Source organism: Grampus griseus (genome assembly GCF_964374135.1).
Source record: "Grampus griseus genome assembly, chromosome: 2".
Taxonomy (NCBI): Eukaryota; Metazoa; Chordata; class Mammalia; order Artiodactyla; family Delphinidae; genus Grampus; species Grampus griseus.
Genome location: NC_139018.1, coordinates 97,797,208 through 97,810,375, shown reverse-complemented (window position 1 = coordinate 97,810,375; position 13,168 = coordinate 97,797,208). Strand labels below are relative to the sequence as shown.

At 41.4% G+C, this 13,168-nt stretch overlaps 1 protein-coding gene across 1 annotated transcript in view; it reads right to left on the bottom strand.

Annotated features, from left to right (window-relative positions):
- Window positions 1-12,966, bottom strand: part of UNC13C (unc-13 homolog C) — a gene marked incomplete at both ends in the record, with an annotated part of 576,078 nt that extends 563,112 nt beyond the window's left edge. Inside the window, one exon of the mRNA XM_082648355.1 lies at window positions 9,975-12,966. Coding sequence (XP_082504481.1) covers window positions 9,975-12,966 — 2,992 coding nt within the window. The remainder of the gene's footprint in view (window positions 1-9,974) is intronic.
- Window positions 12,967-13,168: the final 202 nt, after the last annotated feature.

The window sequence follows — 13,168 nt, the reverse complement described above, 5'->3', positions numbered from 1 at the left end:
ATTCAAGAAAGAGTGAAAGGAAAAAAGCACTTAGTATCTATTATTAACTATTAACTGTTAAGCATTTCTTAGTGTGATCCATGAATCATACTGCATTGAAATTAACTAAAGATTTGATCAAGGAATTTATATTTTAGTCCACGTGCTCCAAGTGATCCTCATGCATTCTAAAACCTGAGAACCACTAACTTTAAGAATCAGCAGAGAAATACGCTTGACATAGCCCCAGAAGTTTGTGTTACAGACCAGGTGTTCTAAAGTCCAGAAGGAAGAAGCATAAATGTACACAAGTAGCTAAGAGCATGCTGTTGTGCACAGAACACCAGAGTAGGATTCAAAAGTCCTGGAGTTGATATCTGGCCCCATCGCTTGCCAGTTTTACAACCTACGTAACTACTAGTAATTACCTTAAGGTAACAGAGACTTGAAGAGGTTGGCTCTCTCACTGGTGTTTTATGAGAATTAAATACATGTGATAGTTAATTCTAAAAGACATGAAAATTGCTTTATGCGTTTAGAAAATGCAAAGGGAATGTTGATCAACTTGGGAATTTTCCTACTGATTTTCCTCACATAGTAAAACACCACCCTGTTAACACTGAGTGAATTCACACCCTCTGTTTCTGTTCATGCCCACGTGAGTGTGTGTGTATCTTCAACTGTAATCACTAAAGAACAAAATAGAAAATGAAAGCCATAGGCTTTCCACAAGACATCATTAAGCATCAGAGAACGTGTTAAAGAAAGGGGAAGCTTAACCTACATTTCTGGGAAATAATATCATATTCAGTCTGTCATTTCTTGTTGCCACTATTACATGCAGCCAACAATTTCTTTTATCACAAATTTCACAGAAATGGTACCTGGATAATCACGTTGCCTGTAATAATATCACGTAAAATGGAAGACTGGTCTGATAGCTCGAGTACTGGCTTATGATTTGGGAGAACAGCTTGTAACTGTAGCTCTGCTTAGAAATCCGTGCTGTCAGGTAAATCAACGTTTTGCCACCTCAGGTTTCCATCTTATAAAGCTGAATAGCAATGCTTAATTTCTAAAATCCCAAACCAGGCAGCAGCGAGTAAGCACACAGAATCTGGAAAATAAATGCCTAATTCTAAATCCTGGTTCTGTTACTTAGGTTTTTTTTTTTTTCTCCTCTTAGAAGAATTACAGTGTCTCTGTTTCTCATCTATAAAATGGAGATGATAATAGTACCTAGCTCATAGGATTATTGTGAGGATTATATAACTTAATATAGTATAAAATATTTAGAATAGTGTCTGGCACATAACAAAGCACTCAATAAGTGTCACCTGTTATTAAGCTACCTACCTTATGGGGTTCCTAAGAAAATTAATGTGTGTGTTTGTGTGTGCCAGGGCTACATTTAAAAATAGCCACACACACATCAAGTTTCATACTTTGAAACGAGTACTATCCTTTTTAAAGTAGTAATCATGGTTGAACCGGAGAAGAAGTAAGGGATAAGTTGGGGGCAGTGAAGATGATTGGGGGGAGTAGAGAGAGATACATTTATTCTAAATACAGTGACATTGCTCAAAGTATCTTTGGGATCTTTGGGGACTGCCTACAGAGTCATATCACAGTCGCTGGAATCTGCTGAATGTTAGTCATTTTTATCCTCTAAGGGTTTCTTTTATTTTTGGAAGTAGCAGAGACCCAGCAGGAACCAAGTTTGATGAAAGAGGTGGTTGACAAGATTCCGTAACATTCTTTCCTTTTAAAATGAAGAAGAAGAGAATGCACACCATAGGTTGGAATAAACCAGGGTGAAGAAGTCCATTAATGCATTTAGTTCCTTCTGGTCTTGTAGTCTATGGAGGCAACCTAAGCTAATACCTTATCATGCGGAACAGTTCTGTTTGCGGTCAGGGTATCCCGGCAATCTGAGGCTCAGCATCAAGTCATTCTGCCTGCAAATTGGGCTCAGTCCTTGGATGCCAGTGGAACAATCAAACTTTTTTTTTTTTTTTTTTAACCTATATTAGAGACTCATTCCTGACCATGGACCTAAGTTCAGGCAACTAGGTCGTTAGGTCGCTCTCTGGACGACGTATTTCGTATATCAATCCCGCTGGGATTTGCTTTCCTCTTTTTTTTTTTTTTTTTGCGGTACGCGGGCCTCTCCCTGCTGTGGCCTCTCCCATTGCGGAGCACAGGCTCCGGACTCACAGGCTCAGCGGCCATGGCTCACGGGCCCAGCCGCTCCGCGGCATGTGGGATCCTCCCGGACCGGGGCACGAACCCGCGTCGCCTGCATTGGCAGGCGGACTCTCAACCACTGCGCCACCAGGGAAGCCCTGCTTTCCTCTTAATAATTCCCATTCTGGGATGTTCAGATCCTTTCCTGGTCCCTAACCAGGTAACAAAGGTCCAATAAAAAACAAGACTTCCTGGAGAAAATTGTTGCCCACCTCATGTCCCCAGTTCTCTTTGTTTCTGGCTGTTCTGTACCTCCCCAACTGATAAGCACAGTTAGACTCTCGATGTCTCGGTAGCCATCTGTAGCCTGAGGTATACTTCCCAAGCAGCAGATTTTCTTCTGCTGCACTGAACTTTCTCTCCTCACTTCCTCCTTGGATTTATCTCAGAGTCTGAATCACCCCCGTGGGTGTATCTATTTCAGGTCCCAGCTCCTCCAATTCTAATCTAATCAATAACAATTGATTAGGCTATACTTTGCTGTGTCTTACACCAGACTAGAGAGTTTCTTTATTTTATTCCACACCACATAGAAAATTCTCACATGATTCACAATTTCTATAGAACATATCTATTTGAACCTGCAGAAAGTGTATGAACAATGACATTAGCCAAAACAAACAAACATAAACCTATCCATCTGAGATTTTGACGTAATACCTTTTCTTGAATCTCTGGAATTTGGAAATCGCACTGCAGGCTTTGAAGTGATACTCTTATTACAATCTGGAAATCACCATCTTTCATCGTCAGTTAATATTTCCCTTGAAAAATGTGTTTTTAGCTTCCCTACAAAGACAAGTGTTCCAGGTATATAGCTAGGAGCCATTAATAATTATAGTAAACAAAATCTTTGAACGCTGCATTTTCATTATTCCTGTTAATAGCCGGCTTTCGTGTATCCTTGTGAATTTCTTCCCTACCTCCTGTAAAATGCTTTCATTTCTCAAAAACTACTATTATCGGCACTTCCTCACTCTTAATAAAGTCTTTTAATGTGACAAGTGTCACCCTTCCAGATTCTGTAAACTTCTTAAAAATGTGATAATATATCATCCCAAACGACTATCACTCACTTTATGTTAACAGAGATCAATACTCCAGAAGCTAACACAAAACTGGCTGACCTGAAAAGCACAACTTGGGCTCCTCTGGTGGCGCAGTGGTTGAGAGTCCGCCTGCCGATGCAGGGGACGGGTTCGTGCCCCAGTCCAGGAAGATCCCACATGCCACGGAGCGGCTGGGCCCGTGAGCCATGGCCGCTGAGCCTGCGCGTCTGGAGCCTGTGCTCCACAACGGGAGAGGCCACAGCAGTGAGAGGCCCGCGTACCGCAAAAAAAAAAAAAAAATATATATATATATATATATATATATATATATAAGCTACATCCTTTCATGACAAGACTTGCCCATACCTGCAATGGGATGTCATGGAAAGAGCATCAGATGCTGAATTCTATCATACGTACATCAATTTCCATCAATACTCTTATTAGCTGTGTAGACTTTGACCTGCTTTTGCCTCATTAAGACTCAGTCCTCTCATTTACAAAGTGGGGCTAATACTACCCAACAAGGATTAAATATGTACTTAAAATTTCTAGAGGTGAATAGGATAGGAAGGTGTTAAATATATGTTGGTTCTGTCCCTATCTCTTAGCTCCATCTTACTCTAGCATATACTCTTAAGACCTCTGGGTCCTCTTGGAACATACCACTATGACCTCTCTCCCCACACAACTGATTTATAAACACATTTGTATTCTGAGTCCCAGTCCTGTCTCCTAGAAGAATTACTCCCTTGGGTATTTTGGGCTTTCTGTCTAGCAAGAAGTAGAGATGCCAGCTGTGTCTAATGCCTGTAAGGGCCCTTGGCCACTTCACTCTTCACAGGTTTCCTTTCTAGATCATAATCTATTTCAAAAACCAAGACAATCACTTTATATCACAGGTAATTCTAGAGTATTTAGAAGCAAACAATACTAAACCAAAAGTGTATTGCTATGCACAGCGTTTTAATAGAACATTTTACAAATGGGTTGCCTTCTGCTATTACCAGTACTGCTATACTTGCCTTGAAGAAGGATGTTTCAATTTCAAGGAATACGTATATTGTTCTCTATATTTTAATGTGTATAAATTACCAAAACCTTTTCATAAGTGTAATAACCTACTGCTCTGGAGAATTAGAAAATCATTCTTCATTTTAAGAAAATTATTCCCACGTTTTCTTAGACTGATTCTATCTCTTCTAATTTGAAAAGAAGAGATGAAACGACACTACATGGGAAGGTATAACATTTGCTGCACAGTGCTTAGCAGCACTCTTAAATTGTGCTATGATGCTCACCTGCGTCAGGCAGCATGTTAAAAAGGCAGACCCCATCGCTCCCGACCTAGACTCTCCGCAGGGGAGGCCCAGAGGCAATCAAACATTTACGAAGCACCTCGTGATAGACAAACTTGGGCCAACAAACCTCCAAAACTTAGTTGAACTATTTATTCTTCAACATTAAACCTGGAATTTAAGTAAATTCAACTAAGTTTCTAGAGATGTATAAGTTACACCCTCATAGAAAGAAAGATGTGATTAACGGAGCCAAAGGAGTGAAAAGTCCTGCTTGCACTCTCCATCACATTTTCCCTATTGCACTATATTAAAATATATCTAGTAAAATTGTCTTTTGGATGGAAAGAAAGAAAACTAAAGTTTATTTGAATTCTAAGAGTTCTCCACTTTGTATGGAACTAGATAGCCAAGCAACTTAGAAAGGAGTCTGGCATTTAGACTAGATGAGATAAATAAATATGTGTGGACTAGATAAATTTGCCAGATACTGGGGCAGGCTCTGGCATGACAGTAGCAACAGAAAGAGAAATTCACTCATGGACTTTATAATCTGTCTAGGAGCAGCCTCCTTCAGAACCTACAGACAGCCTGGAAATGGCATTTCAAAACAAAACAAAATTTTTGTTCTCTGCTAGAAAAATTTGCAAACTGACTTTAGAGTCAGGTAAAATGTACTCAGACTTCAGAACATCATCCTTCAAGCAGTTGTTGTACACTATTTATTGGGCTCTACAAGCCTTGATTTAGAAGATGAACCATGGATTTGAAGTAGAAAAACTGGGAATGAACTATTTCATAACAAAACCCTAGTGCCTTTCCTATTAGTCCTGTTTTCTCATGAAAATCCTTTAGCTGGAATAAGGCTCACGGCTAATGCCACCTCCATTTTCATCATGTTTCTCCACCTTCAAACATGAACAAAACAATCTTTGAGGTGAGTAAGCATATAGCTGCTCTAAATAAACAAATTAGCCATCTATTCAATTCTGGATTCACCCCCTTACTAACTGTATGACACTGAACAAGTTATGGAAGTTTTCAGCATCTCAGTTTCCTCACCTGTAAAATGAGATAATAATGGAATCAAATTCATAGTGATGCTGTAGGGAGCAAAGGGATAAAAAGCAGATAAACTGCCTGGAATGTGCCTGGGATATAGTAGTGCTCAATAGTAAGTTTTTATCTCTAATCATACTTCTGAACTGACAGGAGATAAAGTCATAGTCTTAGCAATTAAAGGTCACAGTTTGGATTTGGATTTGGGTTTGACTTCAAAGCTTGTGCTTTTTGTTTAGTATCCTGCTTCCCTTGATTCAGGCATTCATCCAAGGTATTAATTCAGTGCCATCTCTGTATAAAGCACTGGTCTAGGCACAGTGCAAATGAAGGGATGAAAAGACAAGACCTCTGGCCTTCAGATTGCAGTTTAGAAGAGAACATGAGGAATGCACATAAATTGTCATTATATAAGGTGGAAGCCAGAGCCATAAGAGATAGATACAGGGGAATTCTGAGGAGATAATAATTAATTCCAGTTGATGGGTGGTGAAGGGCTAGAGGTAGGGGATCAGATGTTCATCACCATGGTGTGGGTTTCAGGCCAGCTACACAAGCAGGCTCCAGCAACAAAAGAATATGGCCTCATGGGGGTTCTGGCTACACACAGTCTAAAATCTCTTTCCCCACTGGCCTGCTGTTCAAGGTGAAGATTCTCAGAAACACTGGTACCAAACATCCATGTACACTGGGGTCTTTAAAAAAATCCCTCTTGGGGCTTCCCTGGTGGCGCAGTGGTTGAGAGTCTGCCTGCCAATGCAGGGGACACGGGTTTGAGCCCTGGTCTGGGAGGATCCCACATGCCGCGGAGCAGCTAGGCCCGTGAGCCACAACTACTGAGCCTGCGCGTCTGGAGCCTGTGCTCCTCAACAAGAAAGGCCGCGATAGTGAGAGGCCCACGCACCGCGATGAAGAGTGGCCCCTGCTTGCCACAACTAGAGAAAGAACTCGCACAGAAACGAAGACCCAACACAGCAAAAATTAATTAATTAATTAATAAAAAATAAGGAATGATATTTTTTTTAAAAATCCCTCTTTACCAGGACCCTGAAGACAAAAGTTGAAATAAATGATTCGAATTTATGAGCTTGAAATGCCCAAGGTCGCGAGGCCCCTCCACAAGACCACCAGAGTCGAGAGTCAAAGCCAAACGGCAAGGGTCATTTATTGCAGGTTCGAACCTGGACCTCCGCGCACTCGTTGCCGGTGACGCTAAGAGGTCCTGGCGGAGTTCAGTACAGCTCTTTTATAGACCGGTACAAACATAGTCGCCGATTGGTTGACTTTTAAACAGAGACACTAGTCGCCGATTGGTTGACTTTCAAACAGAGACACTAGTCGCCGATTGGTTGACTTTTAAACAAAGACACTAGTCGCCGATTGGTTGACTTTTAAACAGAGACACTAGTCGCCGATTGGTTGACTTTTAAACAAAGACACTAGTCGCCGATTGGTTGACTTTTAAACAGAGACACTAGTCGCCGTCTGATCGGTTGGACGGTTGCGGGGAGGGGGGGGGTCAGCAGGCGTAATTACAGAAGCGAGAGCGGCTGGTTAAGTTTCGGTTTCCTGAGGTTTTGTTTCTTAATTAGAAATACTTAAGGCGGGGCCATGGTCGCAAAAAGAAATAGTGCAAACAGGAGGACTGATACAACCCTAGCAGTGCTGCGGCCTCCACCAGCCCAACGGCAGGGCGTCGGGAGGCTGTGCGCCCAACTTCAGGCGGCGCTCCCAAATGTGGCAAGCCCAGCGCCGCGCCCTGGAATGGTCCTTTTTCGGCCCTTCCCCTCCGGAAAGAACAGAAAAGAAATTCCAGGAAAAGCACAAATTGAATGCAGGGCGTCAACTCAGTCCTATTCTCACCAAACTATAACATAGCCCCCTCAAGCTAACATTTCCATCAAGCAATGACAGGAGAACCGCATTCCACATCGTTTACAGCAAGAGCTCTAAGGTCCAATCTTGCCAGGTTAGTAATGGAGAAAAGGCAGCACTGCTACCTAATGGTGACTGAGTGGTCATGGAGAGAAAAATCTGTTGGCATCTACCCAACGCCCAGTAAAGCAGATGGCTATGGACATGAAACCCATCACGACGACCGGCAACTCATTGGGATGCTCTGAGCCGGGAAGGGGCCTGAAAAATGCCCTTCTTTGGCTGCCCTTCCTCATGAAGCATATTGGCAGCACAGGAGGGGGACAACTGCCTGACTGCTGCCAAAGGGAGAAGAGATGGCCTTTAAAATCTAGGCTACCGCAACCTCCTGCGTAGTCAATCTGGCGCCTTTCAAGCAACCAGAGAGCATCTTAAAGACGGGTGTATGATTTCCTTTAGGATAAATGATATCCAACAGATTCCATTCAAAGCTGGCTCATAGGATAACAAGCCAAGCTCCAAGACTTAGAGGGGTCTGAGTCCTCTGTTGTCAGGCCTGGTGTGTCAGGTATGTGATACCGATTGTTTTACCTTCTTAGGATTCTGAAGTAGGTGGTGTGTGGATAACCAAGTGTATTTATGTCTTCTGAGGATAAATGCCATTGAATGACTAGGATTGTTAGCTATGTAAATGGTCATTATCAGTAACAATCTACCTTGCAGAAGTTTGCTAATTTGGGATATTTTTTAAGTTAATGAAGATCCACTTTTTTCTGAAATGTATAGTTTCATTGTATTTATAATATTGCCTAACATTTCAGATACCTTAACCAGTTAGCATTAAAACATTCATGTGTTGCATCACAACAAACAGATACACAAACATATACACACACACTGCTTATTCTTAATATGCCTTTAAAGTAGACCTCTCTGAATCCATAGTAAGTAAAATACACTGTCAAAAAGCTGACCTGTATTTCAAGAAACAATGAACTGAGTTTCAGTAATAAGAATATCTAATATTAAAAGTCACTCTGAAATAAGATAGACATTATTCCAATACGAATTACATTTACATAAAAATTTTGACTACTTGGCCTTTTCAAATCAATTTTAAAGATAGTTGAGAACTTTTCCCTGAAAAAAATAACAACCAAAAAACACAGCTAATGTACCCAAGATGCCCTTGACTTATATTGTTCTTTAAACAAATTCCATAAGATATGTTGTTTTATATGGACAGAATTTTAGAGCAGAGAACCCTTATAGTTATTTCACTTGTTTTAGGGCCTGAAACAGTTTAACCATAAAGGTATCTGATTATTCAATGATCCACCCATGTCAACCAGAAAATGGCCAGTTTGGAGTAGTATCTGATCACAATTTTGCTTAAGAAAAAGAAGCCATAATCAGCTACCAGCTGAAGAAATTATTATATTATTTCATAATAGCAATTAACACTTGATCATATAAATATATACCTTTATGGAGTATTATGTACAGTCAGTATTTTAAAGATGACAATGCCATAATCAAGGAAACCATTAACAATATGTAATTCATTAAAACTGAGATTATATCAAACTATCCCAAAGATATAAAGAGATAAGCATGCAAATAACATAAATGGTAAGGGACTGAGGTAAGTGCAGATGAAGTTTTGTTGATAAATAAAAAGTCAAAAAAATTTTATTTACATGCAGCTACTTTTCCAAAGTATACGATCCAAAATTGTTCCCCCAGGAGGTCAAGTAAAACTATTAGGTAAGGTACTGCTTTCATTTCCATAATGGGCAAGAGACTTCTACTCCACTCTTTAGGAGGAAGCTACTCAACTCTATCTCCTTTATCCTCCAAAAGAGTGACTTGTGACCGCTCAGGTACAGCCTGAGGGTTTTGGCTCTAGCACCCTCCCTCCGCTGCATCGGTAGGTAGTGAGGGAGGTTGTGGTCCTCCATGGTATGGGCTGGGGTTGGCTGTGCAGAACTAGCTCTTCCTACTGGCAGGCTCCAAAGTATAGATTTGATGGGAAAAGGAGTGGGAAATCTGGGAGTCCATCCTTCCTAATTCTTTAAGATTAATTTTATCTTTCTCCCAATCCCTGTAAAACCTAACAGGACCAAAAAGTAGACCCCAGGCTGCTCTTTGATTTCACTCATCCTTCCTTTGATAACTGATGCAATAAAGTTGGGAATATGAAATGGGGTTTTTGCTTAATCCTAGCACAGAAATGTTGAGCCACAGAGTATAGGGCTTATGACCTATTTGAAAACACTTTGATTTTAAATCATCAAGCCCAACTTGTTGGGGGAGTTGAGTAAAATAAAATCCTTCTCAGAATAAACATGCAAATTCCTTGAAAGTAAATTCCTTCCCCCAAGAGTAAACATAGAACATGCTCTAAAGAACACCACCCAATGGTAAAACACAATGAGCTCATAATGTAGCATTTAAACATAAATACCTCCAGCCAGGATCTTCTCTTCCAATTCTGCCATTTGCTTCTTATAGGCTTTCCAAGCTGCTTCTTTGAAGGAGGGACGAATCTTCTTTGGCTTTATGATTTCCAGGGGCTTTTCAGGGATGTTTTGGTTTTCATCTCCTTTTATTTTCATTTCAGCTGATGTTTCCTTTAAGGGTTCCAATCCCCCTTCACTAGCCACATCATCTTCCTGCCCATCGTAACCCTCATCTTGTGGGGTTTCATAAGGTGTTTCATATGAAGGGTGATCATATTCCTGAATTTGTTCATCTGATTCAGTAATACTAGTCCTGTTTTCTAGCTTAGCAAGGACTTGTTCCATCACCTCAACATAATCTGTTTCATTATCAGCCGCTGGTTCACTATGGTCCTCCTCACGCTCTGCTTTGTAGTAATAAGGCTCTGTGTAGACATCAGAGTCAAGCGTGGTACTTGACTCATTTGCAGTTGACTGGGATAATGTTCGAAATCTCCCAATTAAGGAAGAGCCGCTGTCCTCATACCCACTGAGACTCTGTGTGCTTTTGTTCCATACCACTTCCAAGGCTGATTTAGCCCTCTGTAGTGTGGATCCAAATTTTGGGAAGCTGAAAGCCTTATCAGTAAGGTCAATGCTTAATCGACTATGCCAAGATTTGGGTGGGGCATCCTCTGAATCATCACTTTGCAATTCACTTTGACTTCGATACATCATGGACAACTGGCTTTGGTTTTGGTACAGCTCATTAGAATTAGCTTCCTGATAAGAATTATATTGGCCAACCCACTGTCCTTGTGGTTCATTATCCAACCCAGGGCATGGAGATGAGCTGTCATCTTGGGTTAAATCATAGCTCTCAGAGTCATCGTGAAGGACACTGTGGCACTTTCCCAAGTCTTCTAGGTCTTTATGGTAAACATCTAGTTGTTGATCAGATAGACTGTTTGTGTCATAGTCAAAAACTTCCTGGGTGGATGAATCTAAACCTAAATCAGCTCCTTGCTCTACTTGATTCCATTCCTTCCATGGAGAAAGATCTTCATGTAAAGAGAGCTGAGAATCACTGTAGTGACTTTGGTCTCCAGATGCACACACCATGCTATTACTCACTCCACTGTCCACAGTTTCTGCGTTCTCAACTTCACTCTGTACTTGGACACCCTGAGAAGCCCCATTCAAACACTGATCCTGAGGGCTGTCATACAAGGTAGGCGTGCCGTCCTGTTTCCTCTGCCAAAGTTCCCGGTCTGAAGACGACAGGAGGGAGCTTCCATTAGTTCTAGTGAAAAACTGATTTTCTGAAAAATCCTCCGAATAAGATTGACACAATCTGGAAAAGTCTGACTCAGAACGACTAAGTTTAGTGGTGAAAAAATCACTCTGTGAGTGCCAGAGAGGTGTTGCGTCTGCATAATAGGTTGTGGTTTGCTTTGCCAAGTTATCCGATTCTGGCAAATACAAGGAAATTTTATCATATTCTGATTTATTTGCAATTCTGCTGCTACTAGAAGTTTTATTCTTGGCTCTAGCATTGTGTGATTTTGAACTTGACTTGGAAGCACTTCCTTTTGTTGGAAACTCTGACTTGGAAAGCACAGCATAACTGTTTCTATTGAGGTCAGATTCCAGCTCTCCATCACTGTCATCAGGTGACTGCCAACTGTTCTTCTTGATTTTGGGCTCTGGAGTAGACAGCTTTATATCCATGCTCTCATATGTCTGGGAGGATGGTATCCCTCTCTCTTTTCTTTCTTTGATGTCATGAGTAAGAATATCTGTCGAGATTCCGATGCCTGTTCCTTTGAGTTTATATGATTTTTTTAAGACGGAATCCCTTTGCTGAGGGGTTTCAAAATACACAAGGATGGGTCGAGGCTTTGCATTGGGGCAATCCCTTTGGTGTCCTATCCTCTGAGCAAATTCAACTTTAATAGCATTCGGTGCATCTGAAAAACCCATTTTATCTATGAGAATTTGGTACACTACACTTCCAATGTATTCAAATCTTTCTTCGGGCACATTTAAGAACCTCAGGCTTGCCTTGCTACCCATGTGACCTAAATGTTTAATATAATCATGGATGTCTCTGGTTTCCCTCCGAGACTGGACAAACCCTGTACGGAGCTGCTCAATTTCACTTTGTACAACCTCCACGCTGCTGGAGATCTCATCGATAGAATGCTTGAGGGCATTGACATGCCCTCGGAGTTCAGAAAGTTCTGTTTCAATCTGACTTATTCCCTGAAGTTCCTTAAAGATCATTTCCATGACATCCTGTGTTTGGCTAATGCAGCCAGAGGAACTGAATCCGGCCTCCAGGGCACTGGTCTTTGGGTTTCGGGCAGTTCTGTCCAAAGATTTGCTTCTGATTCCCCAGGTTTTCTTCACTGTGCTCAACTCTGAATCTGAGGAGACACACTCTTGACTCTTTTTCCATTTCCTCAGTTTGCGCAAAGCTCCTAGTTTTAAGCTATGCAGAGTGCGTTCCCCATCGGAGCTCCCTTCTGAGGGTGCCAGGCTGCTTGAACTCTTCCTGTTGCGTCTAACTGGCATCGTGTGTGTTGACTGTGCCTGGTTTTCTGTACTGCTCCTTAGTTCACTGAGTGATTCTGAGTAGGAACTCTCGATGGAAGATAACTCCTGAAGGATATCCTCATTCTCACCACTGGTTATATGAATATTTTTCTGGAGGCCATTGGCAATAGCTACTCGGTAACTGAACGTTGGGGAGAGGGAAAATTCTTTGTTAGCCTTGTCTTCTTTAGTGGATAAGTTGCGAGCGGATGAACACTTTGCAATCTTCTTTACAGTGCTTTTCAAGGTATTAGAAAATTTAGGGGGTTTGGTCTGGCCAGCAATAAGAATGTCTTGATCCTTTTTCAGCTGACGATTCTCTTTTTTTTTGGTTGTATTTCCCAATTTCTTTGCAAACATTCCTTTGCAAAGCTTATGGATGTAAGGTAAAATCAGGCTCTTGAAAAGATTAGCCACCATGGAGAGCAATTAGTGCAAGCTTTTCTGCCCCAAAGAAGTAAATAAGGTATCAGGATGGAAATCTGTAAATCCAAGGCCAGCATCACTGTTCAGATGTTCTGTGAATCACTGAAAATAGCAGGAAGAGCCGCTGTGTCTCTGCCACAATGTCAGTGTCCTGGGAAAACCAGAAGCCCAGCTCCATTTATGAAAGACATTCATT